This window comes from Varanus komodoensis, unplaced genomic scaffold, assembly GCF_004798865.1.
Source record: "Varanus komodoensis strain SLA01 unplaced genomic scaffold, ASM479886v1 scaffold9, whole genome shotgun sequence".
NCBI classification, from domain to species: domain Eukaryota; kingdom Metazoa; phylum Chordata; class Lepidosauria; order Squamata; family Varanidae; genus Varanus; species Varanus komodoensis.
Window position 1 is genome coordinate 13,520,688 of NW_025336598.1, and position 26,212 is coordinate 13,546,899.

General features: G+C 37.7%; 1 protein-coding gene across 3 annotated transcripts in view; it reads right to left on the minus strand.

Moving 5' to 3' along the window:
• DHX15 (DEAH-box helicase 15) overlaps positions 1-26,212 on the minus strand; it is a 50,560-nt gene that overhangs the window by 17,619 nt on the left and 6,729 nt on the right. For all 3 annotated transcript variants that reach the window (XR_006413494.1, XM_044417670.1, XM_044417671.1), the window contains 5 exons: positions 24,183-24,525; positions 18,420-18,613; positions 14,294-14,453; positions 12,503-12,721; positions 2,828-2,995 (listed from right to left, as the gene is read on the minus strand). Coding sequence is in view for 2 of the 3 variants with exons in the window: in XM_044417670.1 (XP_044273605.1) it covers positions 2,828-2,995; positions 12,503-12,721; positions 14,294-14,453; positions 18,420-18,613; positions 24,183-24,525 (1,084 nt within the window). In the remaining variant the exon portion in view is untranslated. The remainder of the gene's footprint in view (positions 1-2,827; positions 2,996-12,502; positions 12,722-14,293; positions 14,454-18,419; positions 18,614-24,182; positions 24,526-26,212) is intronic.

Genomic DNA, 26,212 nt, shown 5'->3' on the forward strand with positions numbered 1-26,212 from the left:
AAGCTGGTAAGGAGTTTGACAAGATAAGTCTGCAATATCAGCTGTAAGAGCACATTTGCTGAAGACCAACCCCACCCCCACAATTAAAAGTCATGCAGGTTTCAGGGGCCAACAAACACAAACAAAATAAAAACCTGATCCTAATCACACTTTAAGTTCTCACAAAAAATAAATGGGGACAGTCATTGGAATGAGGAGGTAGAGGCAGATAGCATTCCAGTGTCTTCCCTAGAAAGAAAGGGAAGATACGGAGAACAAGTCATGGTGTGTCCGATCATCAGTCCAGGTTGGCTTAGTACGCTATGCAAATGTGGCCATTGTATTCTGTTCCAACAAGCAGTAACTAAATCAGCTTATTAAGAAAAGTGTTCTCTGGACTGCACCCATTTAGGATTAGATTACACAGAAGTTTTTACATTCAAGTGTTTTTCCAAATTATAGCAAAACAATAAAAAAGAAGCTTAAGTCAGGCAGTGACTGCCACACGTTCAGCCAGAATTCTTTTGCACCAAACAGTTACTGAGGATACAAAACTTTCATGGACATTATCACCAATCTTGAGACAAGCTCTGAATGGAATGTCAACATTTTTACCCCTCTTACTGTAAATGGAGGAATATTACGAAAACTGTCCTTTTACCAAGGTTATATAAAAAGTTAAAGCAAAGGCAAGACCTGAAACTTCCCCAATTCAAATTTCTATACATTATGAAGGCTCTTTGGGTTGGAAGAAAGCAAGCATGCAAATAAGCAAAGCCCAAGCAGCTCTGTTGCAGTAAAATCAGCCAATTATGTTTAAACTACAGGCGCTGAAATAGTTTGGCTTTTTTCTATACTAATTCATGTAAGCTACACATACTGCTGAGCCAAGCCTATCACCTCCACCTCATCATAGAGGGTCACAATATAATCTCATTCTGCAAAAGGAAGGAAGACTGGCAGAACCCGAGGAGATAAAGAAGGTGTACTGAAGATGATGGTGATGGAGAGAATTCCAAATGTCCACAGAGGAGCCCTGGGTTAAGGCAGGTGTGTATATGTTCAGGCTGGAAATAAGAGAGGTCGAGTATCTGGGGCGATTGGGGGGGGGGCTGTGGGGTGGAACTCTCCTTTGAGCTACATCAGATGGTAGCCATCTGCAGCCAGAGATTATGAGCAATTTCCAGCATCCCCAAAGCTGAGATGCAGTGAAGCTCCCTGTTACCCCAAATAATGTTCATAAGCATTAGGGATAAACCAGGAATTCTTCTCCAACTTGGGTTAAAACTCAGTGTTTATCTCTTTGTTGAGGGCAAGTATGAGATGGTCCCAAATTTTCTATCTAGATGGGAGCCCAACAAATTCTATCAGCATGTCTTACTTTTAACAAAAATACAAAGTTATCATAATCAGTTTGTTGGTTCTCTTACTTCAATTGTATCATGTCAACCATCTTCTTAAACAATAATCAGAATCAAAAAAGAATCCATGTAACCAAAACCTCTCAGACTATATTCTCAGCAATATTCTGCATGCCTGCTCTTTTGCAAGCTGGATGATGCAATTGACAAAAACCAAATCCTGCCTATAAAGTTCAGCTTTACTAGCAGACCCTTGTTTAAAAAGAAATTTATGAATAGCCATTAAAATAACAACATGATTTTGAACACTTAGAAATAGCACCTGCAATGTGGGAGGGCAAGCTTAAAGAATTCCAGAAATATATTATAGCTGCAGTTCCATCAGTGCTAGGCACACAATGCAAGTGGGTCATGCACAAGGATAAGGTTTCTGTCTTCAAATAAAAACAGCTTTACAACTATTCTGTAACACTTTCTCCTCCAGCGCAAAGTTGCTTGTAAATTTCACCTGGCCAACCTAGAGTTCTTCTCCAATCAAGAATTCAAATGTGCATACGGACACAAGGTTCTAAAAGAAGGCAGGTCAGATTTGGACTTCACAGATTATGAATCATTCTTCCTTGCTTTCTGAACTCGCTTATTTCAATCCCACCTTTTTTCATTTCAGTGAACTCAAGGTGGCTTACATAATTCTCCTCTGTAATTCTCTATTCTGGAGTTGTTTTAAATATTTCTTCCTATGCAGATGACTTTTAAACCCATCTAGGAAGGTTGCTTTGCAGGGGAAAGGAACGAGCCTGGATGTTGACTGGAATATCTCATCCCTTGGCCTGGTCTGCCTACTGGAACTCCTACTCTGAGTTGGTTTTTCCAAGCTCACTGGACAGCTTTCTTTAACAGATTGAGGGTGCAGCAGGGGCAGATCTCCACCTCTCCATTTTGAGGTTAAAGCACTGTCTCTAAACTTGGAAGGGGAAAATCCAAACAATGCTGTGGTCTCTCATGATTGCTCTACCTTTTTTTAAAAAAAATACCATTTTATTACATAAAGTACATACATTATTAATTTGATGTTAATTATTTGAAAATTGAACTGTCTATCGTGAAAATTGAACTTATTTTTATTCCTTCTTATGAGGCCATCCCAAATGTCTTGATTCCATATAGGGGAAAAAAGGGACAATGCAGGGACAAACATGAATTACATTTATCATCACAGCATCCTAAAAATCTGTGTAATATACAGCTGGTTGGAAATAATTGGAGAGAGTTGAGAGAAGTTCAAGTTTCCCAGATATCAATTTCATTAACAGGTGAAGCTAAACTACACTACAAATGTAAGTAAACTTAGAAAATTAGACAGTGCTTTAGAAAAAGATAGAAAATTCTTCACAGCACAATATTCTACTTAGAAGTAAGTGCTACTGATTTCACTGGGGTTTACTGCCTGTTAATTGGATATAGGATTGCAGCCTTTGTAGACTTACCTTTCTTCCTATTGCACCATTTGGTTTTTTTGGAGGGGGAGGTTCAAAAATCCTCTGCTGCTGCTGTGGTGGAAGTGTAGAATACAATGGAATGATTTTAATGTCACCAACTTCAGGGCCCAGATCATCAATTTCACGCTTTATCCTCTTACAGGCTTCATCTATTTCCTACAACAGACAAGAGTGCATGAAAGCTGTTAATTTTTTCCAGTTTAATTGCTATAAAGACTTAAAAAATAGTCTTGCTACAAAACAGGTTATTTTTAAACTAATTTGGACACTTGTGGAATTTTCAATGGGACTTCCACAGCAGTCCAACATGCCTCATATTCTTTATTCCAATGAGCATAACAGCCTTATTTGCATTCAACACCCTTTTTTCTTTTAGTCGTATTTCCTAATTAATTCTCTACAAATTGTACTAAAATTGAAATCTCTCACCCAGGAATATTAAACTGCACTCATGACCTTTTCAATTTTCACAATCTAAAAGAAATTGATGTGCAAGATATTTTAAATAAGCCAATTAAGCTTTAATGTCACGTATCAGTAATGCAATTATATGGAAGATTTGCTTCATTGTACCTAATGAGAACAAACACCTTTACAGTATAAACATAGATGTGCAAAAGTAGACCCCTCTTAGTCCAAGTTGTCAGAGATGGCAGACCATAGAATTTTATCCAAAAATATTTGTGATCTTCTGAAATAAAAGCTGCTAGGATCTTGAACTTTATGGTTTATTCTCCACAAGTTAAGATATTCTTAATAATCTGAGCGACAGTCTTAAGAGTCAGCATTTAACCTAGCTTACTGCAAGAACTACAAAACAAGTTAAGTTGTCATGTTATTGCCAAATTACACTAAATGGGTGAAAAGGCTGCATAGAAGACTGTAGTGATTGCAAGAATAAAGGTAAGTTATAGCACTAGAGACAAGAATCTGAGAATTAAGTCTGTACAAAGAAATGCAAAAAGTTAGTCTCCTTTCATTCATTTTACAATAAAAATGTGATTAGTGTTGTCAATTTTCTTCTTGTTCTACTGAATACTCTAGCACTATATAACCAGCTGACTACTTTATAGGACAGTAGAATTTACAATCTACACAAGAACTAAAAGACAACCTCCTATTTCAGATCAGTCTTTTAGGAGCATTATATGGGGTTGGGGGTAGAGACACAAAACCATTTTTTATCTCTTTCACACACACTCTTCTCCCCGCCACACACACACACACACACACAGAGTGATTTCAAATGTTTCCATACATCCATCACTCTGGGTTACAATGCCCCCTACTGGTCTACTAAATTAGAAACAAAAGCACACACTGACTGGGTTCACACAACATGACAACCCATCCTGGGTAGCTAAGCATTGTGGATTGTCCTGGGTAGCTAAGCAGTGGATTGTCCAGTAAACTGAACCTGGAGTGCTTCTCACAAGAAGCTTACTTTTGGGCAAAAAGACACAGGAACAACCCATGGCTTGTTTGTCCCACAATGGGTTATCATGACAGAATTTGGCAGAGTGATTTCATTGTGCATACAGGGGATCAGTTAACAACCAGCAAGGCCCCTTTGTGACCGTGTTTGTGCTATCACCAGTGCTTACTGATGCCTAAGCAGCCCATTGGAGTGACAGTCACTGTTTTACACCCCCGCTTTATCCTTTACCTAGAAAACCATATTTGTTGTTTCTGTTGTTGCTGTCTTTCAGTCTGATATGTGTAATCTTGCCTTGTCAGCAACCTTGCTTTCAAGTTTACTTGCAGGGTGGTTCAATGTGACATGTGTACAAAGCCATGGTCTGTTTAAATCCATGATCTGGGTATTTTGAAGCTCTGAACTGCTTAACATGTTCAGACAACAAAGTAAACCTCAAGCATAAATATTTAATAGCACACTAAGTTCATTAGTTTCACAGCAATTTGCTAAAAATCAGAAACAATAACCATGTACTTAATGCTTTTAGTCACTACTTGTCGATTACTGTGCCATCTGTTGTCATGAATGTGTATGCAACTATGAAAATGGTGGAAAATACATTACAGATAAGTGCTTAAGATCATATTGCCTTATACTGTGGAACTCAAGAGTCAGTGCCCTGGTTCATACTTCATGACAACACTGCTTTTTTTAAACAATCAGTTTTTTCTGATCAAGCATGCTGCTTCCTGACTGCTCGATGCTTCTACGTCATTTAAACTTAGGTAAACAACCAAAGAAAGTCCCAATGGACTCTGTAATGTCCAAACCTGGCATTCTGGGTTGCTGAGTAAGAAACAACAGAAAGTTTTAACCAAAAAAACAAACCTGCACTGTTTACCAAAATGGAAAAGAAGGGGAAATGGGAAGGAAATAGCATGCTTACTTGTTCCCATATGTTCATGAATAACCTATGGTTCAAACAACACTGCATCACCATGACATGTGAACCAGGTCACTGACTCTTAATTGAAAAATTCATCCAACAGAATACCAAGTTCGATACTAGCTTAAGCAGTTATGCTTCCTGTTTTACAGTATGGACTTTGTTCGGGTAATTTATAAATTTCAGATTCAGACAAGTCTCAAGTTGGCAAAGGGGATACTTATTACATGGCTAATAATAATGTCATTCCATTTATCTAAACATGTGTTAGGATCAAAGATATTCTAGAGATACCTAACCTATATGAATAGTTATGAAAGCTGCCAGGAAACAAAAGCAGGTGCCATAGCCAGTCATCTCAATTACTGGCAGGATTGGGACCTGCCATCTCTGCTACAGAAAAGAGCAAAACTGCTATTGGAATAGCAAGCGTGACCAAGAACAAGCAGCTTTCTTCCACCACAGAGTGTGAAAACAGGGCTACCAAAGAACTACATCGGGCTCTCAGCGAATCCAAGGAAGGTTGCTAAGCAACAGTGACAGACTCTTTTGTTTCTTCTGGGCACACCAATGAACTGAAGTGTTGGCTCCCCAAGGAGAATGGAAGGAAAGTATTTGCTCAGCTGCCATTCCTTCCTGTGTGCCACTTTAAGCAGAGTCTGTACTGCCACCCTGTTGACTAGCTCCTATAGAATTTCTACTTCCTGGACACTTAAACTATAGTAATTACGGAGCACAAAACTGAGAAATTCCCAGGGATTTATTATCTATGATGCTTCATAATGTTCCCTAGGCAATGTAAATATATTTCCAGGCTTAAAATCATTAGCACTGCAGAACATATGTTCTACAGTGGCCCTAACATCCCAACATTTGAAGTAAAATCAGCTATGCTAGAAGGTAGGATAGATATTTTAAAAAAATAAAAATGAAGAATTGGCAGCTAAAAAGTACAGTAGGAAAGGAGCCTATAAGAGTTTTCACTAGGAAAGTTCTGGCACAATCTGCTAGAGCAAGGCCAATCAAGAATAACTACTCATACAAAATAAGCATTTACTGCTTGCCCCTTTAAAACATGTGGAAGCAAAGGACTGCATCCAATATTCAACATAATTTAAATAAAAAAGATACAAATACAGCTTTTCATAACAAACACTTCCTGCATACATTTGGATATGTACATTCAGGTACAAAAGCACTCCCTCAATGCCCACTACAAGAATTTATCAACTAGTGAAACTAGGTCAAGACATGAATGGAGTAAGAAATTAAAATGTTTCGTATACTTAAATCAATACAAGAGCTGAATAGCCAATTTCTCTGAAGTCTTTGAATGTCTGCACTTAGTATCTTCCCACACCATCGTTGTGAAAAATTCGCAGTGTCACTATATTTGCTTCAGAAACTTTTCAGGTGTCCTCCAACATGGCATGGCAATCACAAGGCAAAAATAACATTTATAAAGAATAATAATTCAAAATATGATCAAGACTGTCTATAGTATGGATTGCCTTTCTGAATAATTACCCCCTAAATTGATCACAATGTTTGTGGAGAATTATCTCCTAGTGTATATGCAGTTCCTCAGTTGCAGCTCCATCAAAAATGGAAATACTGCTGAAATTTGCACAGACACTTCAACCCTCTTAGCAAATGTCTTTTGTTTTCAGCTGCAACAGAATGCATGTGTTCAGTGTCAAAATCATTCCACCATATTTAGGATTACTATTGTGAAGTGTATAGGTGCTTCATCGGCAAGTTAAAAATTTGAAGATGCAACTGAACATTCAGACATCTGAAATGGTTTGCTTATGTGTCTAGTTGTAATGAGTACACAGGGGTGCAGTATGGAGAGCAAATCATTTGGTAAGCAATTTAAAGTGACTGAAGAAATCTTAGCAGTATTTCCATCTCTCTTGTGATTTACATCAAAGAACAGTACATAGGATGAATGGTCAATTCATTTTCTACACAAGTTTTTAAGAAAGGACTGGTTCCTCAGTTCTTGCTTAGTTTGTACAGGATTTTCCTGTCCTCCTACTTGTCACAGAAGAAGAATATATTACATATTATATTTTAAACTGTATTTTTAAGAGTATCTTTCCATACACATGGTTTGACTAATGAGGCAATTGACCATTTAGATATCTGAAATGGAAAAACTAATTTTTGTTATGAAGAACAATAACTACAGTATACAATGAAGTTTTCTCTTCATTAACGGAACACACAGGCAACTCCTTTCAATTTTTTAAAAGTCCAGAGATTATACATAGTCAAGATATGTTCTTGTACCCTCCAAATCATTGCTATGAATCATTAACAATGAGTCCATTGGCTCTGAGAGTTATTTTCTAACTGACCTTAAGGTAAATCTCCATTTGATCCAAGAAAGAAGGATGGTTCTTAACCACTCCAGATCAGCATGTTTACACGTATGGCAGTAGACAGCCTGACCCATGGGCTCTTAAGTAATCGCAAAATATGAGAAGCAAATGCAGTTTTACACTGCATTACTACGGCATCTGTGACACAGTAATTTATTCTGTATTTCCATATTGAGTAGAACTTCCTAACCTAAATGAAATGGCCGCACCATGATCAAGAATTTGTTCAACAAGTACATATGTAGTCCTGCATCACCTAGCATAAGGTGACAGTATACAAATAAAAGAAGTACTCATGTTGAATGCAAGTCCCATCTTGTCCCTTTTTGCTGGAAAGCAGGATTAGGTTCTGCAAGACAGTTAAGAGCCACCATGCAATGGCAGTTCTGGAATGAAAGAGAAATGGGAGTTCCATACATCAGACTAGCTCTTGATCCCTTTAGCTTCTTTTGTATGAACAGAATATAGAGGGTGAGTCATACAGCTCACTGCACGTGGAGAGAGCAATTGAAGTGCTGTTTCATATGTCCAGACAGAGAGGAGTATAGCTTCTTCAACTGGGGGAACCATACTGCTGAATAAAATAACTAAAGACATTGGTGACTGCTCCCAACTTAGATGTGCCAGCATGTAATAAGGACCTTAAGTTAATGAAAGCTGTAGGGGAGCAACACCTCAGCACATTCAATACTATACACAAGTTAGCACTGATTCAGACAAGCCAAGCAGCCATCACAACGAAGCTAACATGTTTTTTCCAGTGTATGCAGGGGCTTAGGACAGGCCTTGAACATTTGCTACATGCCTTTTCTCCAAAAGGTTTTATGCCAACTGCCCTGCTGCATACAGTTGCTATTCAATATGAATTCTTCTAATATTGGTTGATATATGCTGAAACAGAAAATTAGTATCCCATTACAGGCTCTTTCAAGGTAGAAAAAGGAAATCTGTAAGATACACAGAAATTGCGGGGACAATCCTACAGCCTTAGGGTCTCCAGAATCATAGGTTACATTAGATTTGCAGATCCAAGATCAGAGACAGCATTCCATCTCTGATTCGGAGTTCCAATCTCCTCAAAGTTGGTATGTTGAGAAGGCTGGGAATGAGACTTGAGAATAAGAACGGAGAATTTCAGAGGGTACAGAAAGTGAAAGCGAGAGGAGGGACCAGGATGTTAGCTATTCTGAAGATTTTCCAGTCTCCTTCCCTATTTATCTAAGACAATTAAACTAGATGGGTGAAAAGACTGTCCAGTGGAAAATGCACAACAGCAGAAAGAAAGCATTCAAGTTCTGAGGCTCACAGGCATCACCATGGGATTACATCTCTAATATAGTTTAAGCTTGTCACTCTGACTAGGAAAAAGTTGAGAAAAATCTCTTCTGCTATTTTCCTTGGAGTATTGTGTGTGTGTGTGTGTGTGTGTGCGTGGGGGGGGGTAATCTGATGGTAATTTTTAAACATGGGTTTAATGGTATGATTTAATCAAAGTAAAGACTTCCTTCTTAATACAGCATCATGTAATATGATAATCTGTCAGTGAATGATATTTTTAATTAACTAACAAACAAAATGAAGAGGGAACTGACTCCTTTTGAGAAGGACCAAGACAGGTGTCAGGCAAAAGAGGACCACGACATGTTCTCTATCATCCAAAATTGTAAGCCATGAGGTAAAGGACTTACATTACAAGAAAAAAAAGAATTCAGCTGAATATCAGGAAAACCTTAACACTCAGAGCAGTCAGACAACAGAACCAAGTACCTAGGGATAGTGAGTTCTTTATCTCTGGAATTATTCAGCAACTGGACAAACTGCTGTCAGGGATACTTTAAACAGGATTCCTTCACCAGACAGGGGGATGGAGTCATTGGCCTAAATGGACAGTCCCAACTCTGTAAATTCTATGCTAAGACTCTGATGGAAATATTGAAGTGTTAGCATTTATTGTTAACATAAAGATATAGCTGCCCTTTTCAAGATAAGGGACAGTAACCACCACTGCCATTCTGCTTATACTATTGTACTACTAAGCATAGGGAACTTCTAGCAGTATACAAAAAGCACAAGCTGGCACGATAGGTTTGCCTGGAAAACTCATTGCATTAATTTATAACTACTGGTATACAGATGTTCCAGATGCTAGTGATACAGCAACAGCATAAACAGAGTGGTAGCTTTGGATACTGCTCAATGTATCCAAGGGTTTCCCTTTCTCACTTGAAAGAAATGCACACATGCAACAAAAGCTGTGCTGATACCAATAAGGACAGCAGACCTACCTGAAGACAGCTTGGCAGCACTCCATAATGTAAACAGATGTCCAAATGGGAGGTATGATATATAATAAGGCACCATCATTTTCAGGGCTGGGCCCATTGACCCAATAGAGACTGCCATCTTTGCCCAGAACAATGCCACTGGCAACAATGCTACAGTATTAGACATTTTGCTTCAAGTAATGGCAAAGTTACATGTGTGTTTCTATATGTGTTTTAAAATGGGAACCACTGCCCTTTTGCATATGCTACATATTTTCTGAACCTAGACACTAGGTGTTAATTGTGGGTTAAACAACAACTAATTCAGGGTAATGAACACATGGTTTGTGAATGAGGTTATACATGTATTTCCACTAGTTTAACAGAAAATCATATTAAAGCTGTTCTAAAACCACAAGCAGTACAGCTATCCCAGATTCATGCTGGTACCTTCCAGAAACAAATGCAAATGACAGGCATACTTAATTAGCTGATGAAAAGTATTTGACTTTTGAAAATAAATCTTCAGAATAATTCAGAGCATAATATTATTGACTCTACCTATAGGTTCTCTGTGATTGCTTTTGGACTACACAAACAATATAATAACTGAAAAAAATCAAAGGTTACCATAATTTATTTACCATAGCTATGGCAAAGATTACTGGTTAAAACTGAGTGACCACAGAGAGTCAGTTTGATAGCTATACAGTCAAATCGTAAATCTAGTAAAGTTTAAAGAAGATAATCAGAAACTTTTATAGAACCCCTAGTCTCTAAATCTAGAAAGACTGTAAAATTATTTTGTTCACATACTTGCAGTATATTTTTGTCCTTGTAACTTTTCCAAATAAAGTAGTTTGAACAAATAAATGCTAATTAAATTGCAAATACTGGGGAACAAGAAAATCAGATGCGACATGTATGAAAAATTCGCATAGTCTAGTAGACAAATGGCCTACTGAGTAAAATAATTCTGCCTCCCATACTTTGTAATATCTGCATGGAATAAGTTATTTAGGGCTATGAAGTGTGGTATCATAACATAGCCTGAAGTAGCTGATCTTGCCTAATCTTGAAAGCTAAGCAGGGTCAGACCTAGTTGAAAACTGGATGAGTGAATTGTGAACCGCCCACAGAGGTTCAGCTACAGGTGGTACAGAAATGTAATGCAGTAAGAAGAGGAAGAGGAAGAGGAAGATGATGGAATTGACATGGAGGCAGTATTCAATCAGTTCTGGATAGAACTGCTCTTACACTTAAAGAGTCACATCTTCAGGATACTATTAGATATAGTTTCAATAATCCAAGAGGCATTTCTGGCACATTTTGACAAGCACAAGCAGATGTGCCAGCTACAGCCTCTCCTGGACAGAGAGGGAACTGTAGTTCAGTGGTAAAGCACACATAGTGCATGTAAAAGTGTCAGTATTTGCAATCTCCAGAAAAACTGGGAAAGATGACTGTCTGAAACCCTAGAGATTTACTAGGGGTTTCAAGTGACCCCTGGAGGGAAACATGGAATACAATATTTGGAAGATCACAATTCCAATCAGCTCCAGCCAGCATGGCCAGTGACCAGCAATAAGGAAAATGTCATCCATCAATAAGTTGCCCATCCCTGGACTGAGCTACATGGACTTGCAGTCTGATTCATAAATATTAACAGTCTGCTCTTTAAGACTTAAAAACTCCTACTGGCTGACAATATAATTTAACAACTGGAATTGGCTAACATCGCACTATTTGTTTAAAAACAAAAGAAAAACAAAACACTAACTCCTAATGTATTTGTGGGCACTGTTCTTGACCTACAAAGGTAAGTACAACTTTGGAGTATCTGAAGGCCCATCTTCTTCTGTAAAAGACCATCCATATTCTTAAGAAACACTGCTCTAGGAATGTAAACACCTGATACAAGCAGCTGATAACTGCAGATAAGTCCTTTTCTGTTATGGCAGCCCTGTTGGGGAATTCTGTCCACAGAGGCATTTGGTAAGTTCCAAACTGTTTGTTTGTTGTTTTTTATATGTATATAGCTGGCACCTATAGTTTACCAATATGGCTCTCCCAAGTTTAAACTGATGTTTTTACTGTGCTCTATTTTGCTTTCATTGTTCTTACTACAGACTTCTGCTGTGCTAATACTTTTAATAAATAAATACATTGTAAGCCATCCCGAAGCGTTTGTAGTGGACAGGTTAGAAAAGTTTTTAATAAATAAATAAAATACTGTGCTGTTCTGGTTTAATTTTAGTGTTTCATTGTAACCTTTAATGTTTTAAATTTTGACTAGCTCTAACTTCATTAGCTAGTTTGAACCTGAATAATCATTAGCTAGTTTGAACCTGAATATTTAGCCTGAATAATCAGGCTAAAACGGCAGGGAGAGATCAAGCTCTACTTTAGTCTACTCAAAAAGCACATTCTCCACAAGATATAGACAGTACTATTCTTAGTCTACATTTCTACTACAATTCACTGAAATTTCAACTGTCAGCCACTCAGAATTTTTATTAATGAAACTAAGGCACAGCTGAAAAATAAACAGTTAGCAACTAATAATATCAAATACTTCTGAACATGGTACAAGAATCTTTTATGCATGACTAGCTACCACTCATATAAAAAGAATCATGTGAAAAATACCTCTTGCCCAGTAAGAAAAAGTAGAAGATCGCCTTCTTCTTCTTCACACATATGAATCTGGATTACTGTACGAATAGCTGCTTCAAGATAGTCCCTCTCTGGTTCTGGAGTATAAAAGATCTCTACAGGATGTGTACGGCCGGGGATGGTGAGGAGAGGACAGTTATCAAAATAAATTTGAAACTTGCCAGCATCTAGAGTGGCACTCATAACTATAACCTGCAACACAAAAGAAAATGGCGTTATTTGGAAGCTGAATACAACTGGCTGTATTCATACAACTTGCTAGGCCATCTTGCAAATAAGCTTCATGGTGCAGGTTGTTTGTGGAATTGTGTCCAACAGACAATTGAGCCATGATGAGCCTCATCTCCCTATCAGTCCTCCAGTCAGTGCGTTCCCTGGCAGAACCCATCTTTTCCCCATTTTCCACTTTAATCACAATTCCTTGTTATTCACCACTCCCTTTTAAAAGCAACTTTTTAAAAGCACAATTGGGATCGTTGTTGTTGTTGTTGTAAGCCCTAAAAATTATGCAGAAGTATCTGTCAATCTTTCTGGCTCTTTCTTTTTGGTCAGTCCTTCACAGGGGCACAAGTGTGCACTTACAGCTGTCAATGATATTGTAAGTTTTGACTGTTGGAGAGAGTGAAGTGTACTATGTAATTTAGATGGAAATTGACATGGCAAGACTGCATATAAACTAATCTGGGCACAGCTGCCAACTGTCAAGTGCCTACCTGTCAAATGAAAGAAAAAGAGGAAAAATAGTAAATGTTGGTGCACCAAAAAGAAGTGAAAATAATATCAACCACTTAGTTCAATATTTTAAAGCCAGAGGATTACATTGCTAACAGTTCTCAGTTCTCCACACCTTTTGACACTTCACTGAGTCTTTAGTGGCTACAGAAAGGGAAGATATAAGCTTCCCCTACATTTTCAAATCTCCTTTTTGGAACACTTACTGCTGTGGTTACCATGGCTGCCAAACAGTTCTAAAAGATACAAACATTTTTGGACTAGGAAACAGAAGCAAATTTATGGATGGAAAGTAAATGGAGAGGAAATATATACACCTGCACTAATTGCTATTTTTTTTACAGGAGATTTGCAAATGACCCCTCTATCTACTTTCCAGTCATCTTGTCTGCATATATTTTCCAGTCCAAATAAACCTCTGTGCAAATATCCCCCTGTATTAAAAAGGGGGGGGGGGAATCAAGTGGCAGCATAGATGCTGCAAATGAGGCACCAGCATCAGTGACCTCAATGGGCCGCCATTCTCTTGGCCCCATTCAGCCACACCTTCAGAATATCAATATTCTTATCTATAAGGGGCTCACAATAATCACACCAGGGGAAGTGGGGGGGGGAGCAGCGGCATTAATATTTGCCCTTTGTGCAGGAGGTATACACTCAGGGAAATGAGTTGTTCACACAGACTGCTCCTAAGCTGCAAACGTTGACACTGCCATGTTTTCTTTTGCTAGGGTTATAATCCAATGTACACTTGCTTGAGAGCAATTCTCATGCACTCAATAGGAATTCCTTTTAAATAAAGACACACTGGACTATTCTGTTTTTGTTTTAACAGAGCAACTGTTGGGGAGAAGAAGATGCTAAAAGATTATGAACCAAAGCTATTTTGTGAATTATAAAGTTTCCACTATGAACCATTTCAGTCACGCTTACAAAATTTAAACCTTATTAACAGTATGCAAAGCAATCAGTACGGAGAACATCTTCTATAAATGCATTTTTGACATTTTCCATATGATATATAGTACTGACCTTTAAATCAGATCTTTGCCTTACAACCTCTTTTAGAACTCCCATCAAAATATCGGTAGCCAGTGTTCTTTCATGGGCTTCGTCAAGAATTATTACTCCATAACGTTCTAGCAAAGGGTCATTCATAGCTTCACGCAGTAACATACCATCAGTCATGTACCTGAATAAGAAACCAATATTTTAGATCCAGACAGTGTTTTGCTTCTTCCCTTACTTCAAAGAATGCTCTTAACTTTCTCCCATCTGTTTCTTTCTGAAGTTTAAATATTAAACTAGACAGCTCAATGTTTCTGCCAATGTTAGAACCACTCTTTCCACATCTGATGATTTTAGCTATTAGTAAAAGAAATTCGACATACAGGATGAGCTTCCCAGAAAAACAAAACCAGTTGTCATGGGGTACACTATGCGCTTCCAAGCCTTTTTATGTTTCTTTGACAGTGCTAAATGATAAGTATTCTTATTTATTTGCATGAAACAGCAACCTACCCTATGAATAAGAGTATTCATAGGGTAGGTTGTTGGCTTTTCATGGAATAACCCGGAGTGTGTTACCTGACAGATAACCATGCTCTCTACGGTTTGTTTCTCACTTTCCTTCTTGGTCCTCCTGCTGGTAATCTCAGGGATCGTGTCAACCGAAACCCTCTTATCTCTTCTCCACACTCCAAAACAGCAAAATCATTTTGGTTACCAACACCACTTTCCCCCTTTTTTCCTCTGTCTCCTAGTGATAGACACTCTAAAGCATCCAAGTGGCACATAACAGTGTCACCTTTAAAAGTAAACAAAATTAGGTGCTAGAAATATATGCAAATATGTTTATAATTTGTTTAAAAACTGTGGTTATGTTTTTGACAGGTTTCACAGGCAGCTCTGAAAAGAAACCTTTTTAAGCCATGTCAAAAACTCTACTTAAACAAAAGACTTTTTATCTGACAGCTGCCAAGGGAAAAGCAAAGTAACAAATTTTAAAAACTGTTGAAGGAAAACTAAAGCAACAAATTAACTTATTTGCATCCTTGATTTATCAATGATGTCGGATGCTTGACTGGAGACATTTACCTAGACCTTGACCAGACAAAGATTCACATTTTGGCTAAACTACCAATTCTCCAAATTTAAAAATAGAAAGTTGTTAACATATTTGTGCAAGTTTCTGTCACCTAAACAAAAAGAAAGAAAGAAAGAAAGAAAGAAAGAAAGAAAGAAAGAAAGAAAGAAATCAGTGTTGTACCAGTGCCACTTGAGCATCTGTCAGTAAGAGACATTGCCATTTCTTTTCTTTTTTTAAGGAACAGAAGTGGTGGTAATGACCAAACAGGGGTGACAATTGAAGCAAGAAGGGCAAGACAGTGGCAGTTGCTCCAGCTTGCTGCTTGGGCATCAGTGGAGTGGTCATCACTGATGGTGGCATGGGCAAGTTTAGCAAGAGTACCAAGGGATTTCTGCCACTCTTAGCAAGCAACTCACTCTACACTTCCTTGGACCTATTTTGCTTCACAAAAATGAGTCAACACATCATGGGTCAACAGCCCCTCAAAAAGCTATGGCTTGGCCCAGAAACAAGTTATCCTACATGTCTGCAGGATATAGCGACTCACAATGATGGGGGTTGTGCTGTCATGGAAATCCACTATTACTGTATCTTTTAAAGGCTTTTAAGGAGATGCCTCCTTATCACAGCCATATATAGGATACATCTAATATGCATACCAATTTCACCAATTAAGTGTGCAATACAACAGGATGGTAGCCCAGATGCTGGAACACTCTTCAGTATCCCATGACTTACCAGAATCTTGCCATTTTTGCCTCTCCATACCAAAAAGACATTTTTAATAAGATGTCCCTGAGAGCCCATCTAATTATCTTTTGCTGCCAGGGACAGTGAGCCAAGAGACCATCAGATCCAGTGGACCTATAGTCTCTCCTCCCCAGCCACTCCACTACTTTCCTTCCCAAGGCTGGAAATTTGATTTCAGGAGAGGAAACTGCCACACAAATTTCTGTGGCAGGCAGTAGAGGCTTATGGAAGCTGGAGCTCTGTGTCTCCAGTTTGAGAAAATTTGCCACATCCCATGACTTCTCAGATACCATGTGATAGGGACCTCACAGGATTGCTCCTCAAAATGTGCTAAGAATTTTTTTTTCCATTCACAAACAATGCATTTTCCTCAAACTTCTCCCTTATAGCTATTAAAACATACTGTAGATATCTCTAGGTCAGTACTTTCTAGTCTAATAGTTAAGCTAACTTTTTTCAAAAATGAAAATCTGAACCACACTTAACTTTTACACCCAAAAATAATTGCTTTCAGAGCATGTAAAAGTCAATTAACAATTCTTAGAGGAATCAAATCCATAATCTCTGGTATGCTTTAGAGTTATTTGAGCATTGTCTAACCCTCAAATCACTCCCAATGCCTTGGATGACATAACTCAACAACCTAACACAACCCAGATACTTTCAGGCACTGTACAAAATTGGCACCTGCAGGCATCCAGCACACTGTGACAGTCCCATGGATAAGTGGTACCGGCCATAAGAGTGAATACTGCAGAGATGCAAAAAGCAACCTTCACTGGAGATAGGTACTTTGATCTCAAAAGGTATATTTAATTCATTTGTCACAACATCCTAGCAGTTCTCCCACAATGTTTTTTTGGGAATTATTCCTCTAAATTCATTTCCTTTTTACTTTTTAAAACTCCCACACCCAGATTATTTTAGCAGCTTGTTTGTCACAGGCATGCTTTGAATGAAATGTTCTGTATTTGTACAAGAATAAACACTTCATTTCTCCTCTAAAAAGGAATGGAAACAGAGAAAAGGAAAGATGAAAACAAGAAAGATAAGCTGAAAAAGATGTATATATTTTTAAGGAAAAAAAACACTTTTGAAACATGTGCTCCTCACAACATAAACTGCAAAATATTGTATCCACTAGTGTCTGTACTTAACCAGAAAATAACTTAGCAGTTTCAATATTCAAAGAAGGGGAACTTACATTTTAATAAAATCTGTTCACGTAACTATTACTTATGCTGCTTCAAGAAACATATGCATACTTAAAGATGACTACTCCCATCACCTATGTAAAATAATTCTGGAACAGTCAAGAACTGTAACTATCAACCAATGAGATCAAGTACTTCTTTCAATTCAAACAAAAAATAATTATGCCTTCAGTCCTCAATACTCTATTTTTAGCACGATACAGTATTAGCAATGCCATCTCCAGCCTTCCCTGGTCTGATGCCTTGCAGGTATTTTGGGACTACATCTCCCGGCATTCCTGATCATTGGGCTATGCTGACTGGTGCTAATGAGCGCTGAAGTCCAAAGCAACTGGAAAGCACAACACTGGGGAAGGCTGTTCTTCACTAAAGGAGAACAATGTTAGTTTGGCCTCAAATCACTACACAAGACAAGATCAGACCCAGTAAACCTTTTACAGGTACTTTTTAAAAAGGCAACTGCACTCCCTAAAAAACTCCTGGGCTACAGAAGAAAACATTTCTTACACTTCTGGATCATACTTTACTGGATACTTTACTGACAGTGCAAGTTTAATAATCTCTTGTCCTGAGAGGGAGACTGCTACAATGAAAAAAGGAAGCAAACTGTATCCTGAAACATGCAGTCTTCTCTCCAGAGGCCTGTACATATTACATTTTGGGGAGAAACTTCTATCCATTATGAGCCTTAGGCATTCCAGTGCTCCTCCCCAGGAAGAAAGAAAGCAGCAAATTGGGTTATCTCACATATATTCAAGCCTATCACCTCAACCATCCAATCAAACACACCTATTCTTTGCCAAAACAGTTTAGGTGGCCAGGGAGATACCAAGTCCAAATGAATGTTATGTAGTATAGTGCAGTTCATTTTTTATTCCTGCCATCCACTGAGGAGCAAAGACACATAAATGACCTCCAGAATGGGATTTCCCCTTGTGAAATAATTACTGTACATGCCATTTCCAAAATCCTCCCTCCAACCTCCACCACACACAGAAGCAACTTTCAAATACAGCAGGTTGCTGGTTTTATTGCATATTGTTTGTTTGTTGCATAGCTTTTCTAACCTGTCCACCACTGAGGAAAGGTAACAGTCAATACTTACTTTAGAATAGTTTTTGCACTACTGCAGTCTTCAAATCGAATAGAGTAACCAACTTCTTGGCCTAACATGACATCCATTTCATCAGCAACTCGTTGGGCTACACTCATCGCAGCAACTCTCCTGGGCTGAGTACATGCAACACCTCTCTTTGGCCCTGGCAGTGATCGCATATAGTCCACACACCACTGAGGGATCTATTGGGGGAGAATATATTCTGTTTATTATTTATATTAAATAAATGTATCATTCATAGTAAAGACATTCAAGACATTTGAATTAATCATAACTGTGGGAGTGATAAAAGAGACAAGGGTCACAGAAACATTTATTAGAAACCACAACTGTAATTCAATTTCACTTCCACTATTAAGCAGCAAGAGGGGCTGGGGAAAGCAAAGAAGCTATTTAAATATATATTAAAATAACCCATAGGATAGCCATCAACATCCTACAATAAAAGTTTTGAAATAATTCACTTAGTCCATTTCTTCAACCACTGAAGATAAATAGTTCTTTCAGACATAGTTACAGTTCAGAGAAAGTATAAATCTATGACAAATAATTCAGTGCTTGTGATTCTATCAGTCAATAACATGGCACATACAGACAACATTAATAAAAGCTATGAAAAGCTGTAAATTTATATGCAAAAAGTAGTACCTTCTATAACAGAGCAAAAAAAAACCTGCCTTTTATAAAGATGTTAAGAAAACTGGCTATAGTATGTGTTAACAAAGCACAGCATAAAATTTTAACAAGGAATCTAGATAAAGTTTAACCAAATTGAATTAACTCAAAAGCAAAGGATTACATGTATTTCATATTTAAACTCTAAAGGAGCATTAAAAACTATTTCCTAAAAGACAGCCACCATGAACCAAACAGAAAAAACATATTTTCAAATGGTTGAATATAAAGCTTGAGAAGATTCAGGATCTCTTATATCCTGGCCTCTCCCATCTCCTCACGTTAACACAGTTTGTTCCACATTGGCTACAAGCAGGGTGGATTTCATTTAAATCAAATCAATTTAAATCACTAGTCAGTAAGACTAGATTTAAATCATGGTTTTGCATGCATGCATGCCTTACATAGAGGAACATTGTTAAAATATACCTAAACAGGGTCTCTTTTATGGCCTGTTGCCATTACAGGTTTGGTTTTCTCCCCCAGGAAAAGAATAATATAATAAACCTCAGTCTACATACAAAAAGATACCAACACCTGTGGAGTATTCTGCTCAAAGAGTTTCGCTTCATTTTTACTGCCTGTCTGTCCCTTCTTCTACTCCCAACCTTCTTCTATTCATAGAATTTTTTTGAAACTTGGTGCTTAAGAGGTAAGGGGGTGATTCTGAACACATAGATTTGCAAAGGAACAATGGGTTTAAGGCCTATTTCTCAACTTTACATGTTTATTTTACAGCATTTTTGATGTGATGAAGAGGCATGTGATCTCTGCAGACACATATTCACAGTTTTGAGAACTGTAAAACCAAGCACCTGTGATAATATCATCTAGATAAAAAAAAATTGCCCAATTATCTCACAGAAACCTCGGGAAGAGTGTGACATCGTGAAAAGATTTATGGAATTCATTTACCAAAACATTTAAACATTGCATGAATATACTGTCTCATGCATAATTAATAACTAATCCTTATTTCATGATGAATAAACTTTGGACTATAATATATCTTGAATAAAACACTATCTTTAGATAGCATCTTCAAAAACCATTTTATTTTAAAAATTCACTTTAAATCAAAAAATCCAATTTACATTTTAAAAAGTCTGATTTTCTATTTTTAAAAAATCATTGATTTTTATCCACCCTGGCTGCAAGGAAAGTTTGGGGTCAGATTTGACTCCTGCTTTGGAAGTCAGAGCACCACCAAAGAAAGGGTTTTTCTGAGTAAGTCTACGGTCCCTGAAACACTTTCTGCAGGACTACAGGATTGCTCTCCACCACTCAAAGGTACTAAATCTGGGGGGACGGGACCTATTCTGCAAGCTGCTTTTAGGAACAGAATGTTCACATTCATCTGTGGTGGCAGGGATTACAAAATGAGGGAGGAAAAGGGGAAATGAAAGAAAATTCACTAGACTGCCATCAAGGGCAAGATGCTGCTTAAGGCAGCAGAGGTGCAACACTGGAATAGAAAAGCATGAAGTACAGTTCTATGCGACCATCTCTCTCACACATGCACATCTAAAATAGCATGTGCACAGAACTAAAATAAGGGAGCAATCCTATGATGGTTCAAACTAAGTCTACAATTCCCAGCATCCCTCTAGCCAGTCATGCTGGATAGAGCATACTGGGAAATGTAGCTCTTCTTTTTGACTAAACAGGTATAGGTTAAATGCCTTCAAAGCATTTAACAACTTAGTAGAATAATGAAATTAATTTTAATATTCTGACAAACAACATAAAGGCATCTTAAAACCACAGACTTAATTATGATGTCACAGCCAAAGATGTTTCTTCAAATGACTGTATGATAATGAAGAGCTGCAAGAGACCATTTAAAAAATGCATAACACCTAATGTTGTTTAATATGCAAACAAGCTGGAAGATCTGAAGAGAAGAATTACTGCTACCTAGGTATAGAGCCATCTGATTACCTATTGGAAACTGCCATCAGAATGGATTATATCAAGCAAAGATCCAGTGAGCAGAATCAACCTGGCTATCAGTCCTTGGTTAATATGATCTTGTCTGGAAAACAGATACCCAGTACAGCCTGTGCTTTCGAAGCGAAGGACAGCTTTTGGCAACATAACTTTCCAGAAAATCCCTAGAGCAGTCTTTGAAGGAAGAAAGTATAATGGCATCCTATATGAAGATTGCAAAAGGAGATTAAATCACAGGAGCATTTTTACTTATATGCCCTTGTATGAAGAGATTATACAGGAAATGATTGGCCAGAAGTATTTATGAAAATAAAGCTCTATACTTTGGAAAAGAAGATTATATATCTTATTTATGAGAAAGAACCATCTGCAGTGCATAATTTGTGTTTTGAAATTTGGCTAATAATCACAGAGTGGCTTTTATGAAAGCAAATGTTACATACTGTCACTTTAGCAACAATGCCACTTCACCAAAAGCAGCAAGCTGACTGTTCAAGCCATATCTGAGTCTAGCAGAAAACATCTACAGCCTAAAGGCCAGAAAATCACAAAAAAGAGTATTTTTTGGCAACAGCTCAATCTAGTGCTATCATGAAAGTCTTCACAAAATTGCAGAAAAAATAATTTAAAAGGATAGGCATGCTTGTATGGAAGACAGGAAACCAATTTAATATGTTAACATATTCCAAAAGATGGAATGGAGATCCCAACAAGACCACCTAAATCTCACACACTGAGCCTTCAAAAACAAATATGACATGCACAAGCAACTTTTTCACTTGTGAGAACTAGTATCACTAGCAAGTTTCTCATTTTCATCCAGTTAATGTAAGAATAGTACAAAAGCAGGTAGCTGTTAAACCCCCTCTGCACTTGATGAGATTGCATCACATGACCAAGGCAGTAAAAGAGATATGCAAGTCCCCAGAACCTATCTGGAAATAGGTTCAGAGGTCACAATCAATGGATTCACACTCAGAGGAAATTGGATGTTCTCTCCAACTGAACAGAAACCTCTGCATTCCAAGTTGCTAGGTTAAACTTCCACTGTGATTAGAGCTCCCAAACATGAGCATTAAGAAAAATGGGTGTAGGTACACAATCTCTTTGCTGCTCATTTGGGCTGCTATAAAGCCTATCTTTTACCAATTGACCACTCTACACATGTAAACAGTCCATCTGTATTACCCTGCCAAGTGATCTTACCACTTCCCTGCTCTTCTGGATTTTCCTCTCCACTTGGCAAGACAATACTGATACCTACATGAACACTGAACTGTGTTAAGTTGAAGCTGGCATGCAAGTATTCCACCATTGCCACTGTGCAGGTGGCAGCTTACACTTTATTTCATCATGGTGTAATTTGTTAGGAAGGATACGACTGAGAGCAGCTTGCTTACTATATTAGAAACAGTCAGGGGCCAGCAAAGCAAAATGTCTTCTTCTAGATTCTTGCAAGCATCTCCAAACAGAAACAGAAGCAGACATCAGCTATAAAGAGCACTGCTTAGTGGGTCAAGTATTGAGCAGGATCAGGAGTAAGAAGGTCAAATCCTCACTCACTGAGGTTCATGTTTGCCACATGCTCTTAGCATAAGCTACCTTGCAATGTTGTTTGGAGGACAAAACTGGGGAAAGAGGACTATGTATGTCCATTCTGCCCTCCTTAGGGAAAGGGCAGAATTAAAAAAAAGAAAATAATTAACCATGATTTTTAAGGTTAATATCATTTCTCAGTAACTATTAACTATACGTTCTTTGTGATTAAAGCAAGTAAAAACTTACTTTGATTTTTTTCTTAATATTAAACACTTGCCCATTATTTGACTAGCCAACTGACCAACACAAGCTAAGTTACCATTTGGCAAGCTGTCATTTGTTTGGATACTGCTTCTTTACTGGATCTGTGGCAACTGTTTCCATATCACGATGACCAGGGACCACCACACAAAAGTTAGGAGTTTTAGAATACTGCCCATAGTGCAGAAGATTGATCTTTCTCCTATCTATCCATATCACAAATACCTCATGCATTTAGAAGTAGCTAGACTTAAAAGCCTATGGTGAAATATATATTTCAGATGACAAAGATGTTAAACCCTTTAAGATCTTTAAAAAGCACTACAAGTATTTACTGTATCATGCTTTCCCAACTTACTTTTTGGGTTGAATTATTTCCTCTAAAACTAATTGCTTTAAAGCAAAATACATTAATGTTCTGAACATTCTTTTGCCTGCTTATGTCTCTTTATCATAATATAGGAAAGTATTTTTGAATTTCTGTCTTCGACAGAGATTAAATGAAAGCACCCCAAGCACAATTCATATTTCACTATTGTCAGCAATCCCACTGATATCTATAGGATTAATGCTGGTTGCAAGGCTGATAATAAATATGAACTAACATCACATACTCAGTGTAGCATTTACAATATTTTACCCCTTCTATGAATCCCAAAAGAATGTTGGTCCTTGAACTTTTCATTTTTGAGAGCAACTTATTTGGCACCCTGATCATTGATACAGTATTATTTGGAAACCTAGATCTCGTACTGTTACAAACAAGATGGCAATCTACATATGCACTCAACATTTTATATTACTAAGGATTTAATGCACAGAAACTCAACTACTATAAGGGATGACAGTCTAGAATGCAAGTTTTTTTTTTTAAATCTTGCCAGTAATCAGTTTCAGAAAAATCTGGTTTTGAATAAGCACCTCATTTTGTTACCATTATTATAAGGCCACCATATGAAACTAACAAGAATAGTAGCTATTTGCAGATTAACACAGGCTTGTATTGAGCAATTCAAACCTCACTGAACCTTTTATGAAGAGGTAACAGACCCTGAAGAGACAGACAGACTAGTGGGGGTGGGGGAGGAAAGCAAAATCTCATTACATCATTTTCTAGTCATTAAGCAACTGAAAGGTTCATTAAACAGATCTTGCTCAAAAGGGTAAGACCTGTGATGTGTCACTGCACAATGAATTTCTTTAAGGACACTGAAATATTACTAGTGCAACACTGAATAATTTCATAGAACCATTCAAAACAGTTAATGCATACCATTCACCGCATAATCTTTATAAATTAATCATAAGGGCTAAACAAGAACTCACCTGTGTTGTTTTACCAGAACCTGTCTCACCAACAAGTACAAAAGACTGGTGTCTGATTAGAATATCAGTGAATCTTTCTTTGTATTCCCAGACAGGAAGCAGAAGTCGTTTCTTTAAGATTTCGTAATAACGAGGTGTGTGCGGTAGGTTTGTAAATGGATTAATACCCTGTGGAAGTACAGCTGGCTTTAAAGGTGGCAACCCAACACCAGCAATGAGTGCAGAATTGGTTGGAGGGCGCAAATCCTTTTCCTTATCTCTTTCCCTCTCACGATCTCTATCTCGATCCCTGTCACGGTCTTTAGATCGGTCATCACGATCCCGTTCACGATCTCGATCCTTCCTAAATGATTTTCAGAACAAACAAAAAAAGATACATAATATTGAAAAAGAATCATTGTGTGTCATCCTCACCTACTATTTTTAACCTTTATGTAATTTAAGAAGTCATTTATCCTTGCCCAGACTAAGGAGTTAGTAGTTTGCACAAGAGCTACAGCAAGCTGCAATCATAGCTCTGTTCATGATGGTATTGTTGGGAATAAGAATGCAGTTATTTTTGGTGTGCACTCTCAGGACATGCTGATCTGGAGACTGAATCTGAAGAGAGATAGGGCAGGGAGCCTGGGAAAATAGGCTTCCAAACATTTGAGTTGAGCAAACAAGAGGTACTTCTCTCGAGGCCACTATTCCCAAGTGCTCAGGAAGGCTCTGAGAATAACCAGTGTGTACAGTAGTTAGGTGAAGGCACAAGAGAGGAGCTATCAGAGACAAAGCTTACACAACCCTTGACTCTATGATGCAACATTGGGAGATGAGATCTAACCAATTAGAAGGTCAGCATACAGAGAAAAGGTGTGCTGGCTTCCAAACAGGCCCTCTTGAATGGATTGGGCCCAGTCATATTCAAAAGGAGAGTTTCCAGAAGTAGTTGTTTTTAAATTGGGTTCAAAGAACTGCTTTTTGCTTATGCTCAGAGATATATTCTGTGGTGATTGAGTTTATTGGGCATACTTTGGTGAATAAAGAACTTTTTGCAAAAGAATGGTCTGTTGCCTTGAATGTAGGAAGGGAAGAAAAACCAGCTCGACATGTGTTCAATTCTATCATACTGCATAGTTGAAATTGCCACAAAAGCAGTCATAACTCCAACTAGTTTGATCAGAAAGCTAATGTATACAACTGAATTGCAGCTATAAACAGAATACAGTTTGTATCTGGAAAATAAAGTAGAGAAAATAAACAGAAAAATTAGGACAGATCCCATGTCCCCTCAAATATTCCAAAACATCTACAGAAATGCATTCTCCTCCATTTTCTCCCATGCCCCTCCCACCTTCACATATCTAATGAGAATATATTCTGCAGCAAAACCTATCTTTCTTCAAAGGCTTTAGCGTTCAACTTCCTTAGATTATGGAAACACACTTTTTTGGCTGCCTCTAGAGAACACTCAAATTCCAGCTCCCACAAAACACCACAGCAAGATTGCTTTTGAGTATGTGTTTTATACATTGTTCTTACGTCACTTAAACTGGCTTCACGTTTCTTTCTAGGCTCAATTCAAGGTGCTGTTCTTAGCTACAATCCCTTCAATAGTTTGGGACTATGACAGCCTCTGAACTATTTCTTCCCATAACTATCTTTCTGTGCTTTAGAAACTTCATCAGACTAGATTGGTAAGAACATGAGACAGTGCCTTTTCTGTAGGATAGCACAAGCATGGAGTTCCCTCCCTAAGAAAGTGGTAAGACTGGTTCCATCTTTAAACAGTTTTATAGAACAGCAAGGTATGATTTTGTTTGGTTTAAAATATAGGGTGGATTATGCCTTTTGAGGTTTTAGTGACAACACTGTTGTTAATGTGAATTGTTGTTCTGAAATTTTACTTTTATTTTTTAATATTGTTTGAACAGAAAGGTTCATTTTAAATAGTTTGATAAGACTTGAGGTTTTGTGTACGAAAGAGGAATCAATATGTAGGTGATGTATTTCTGTACTTCTCTATATTGCTGCCCAGATGAAAAGGT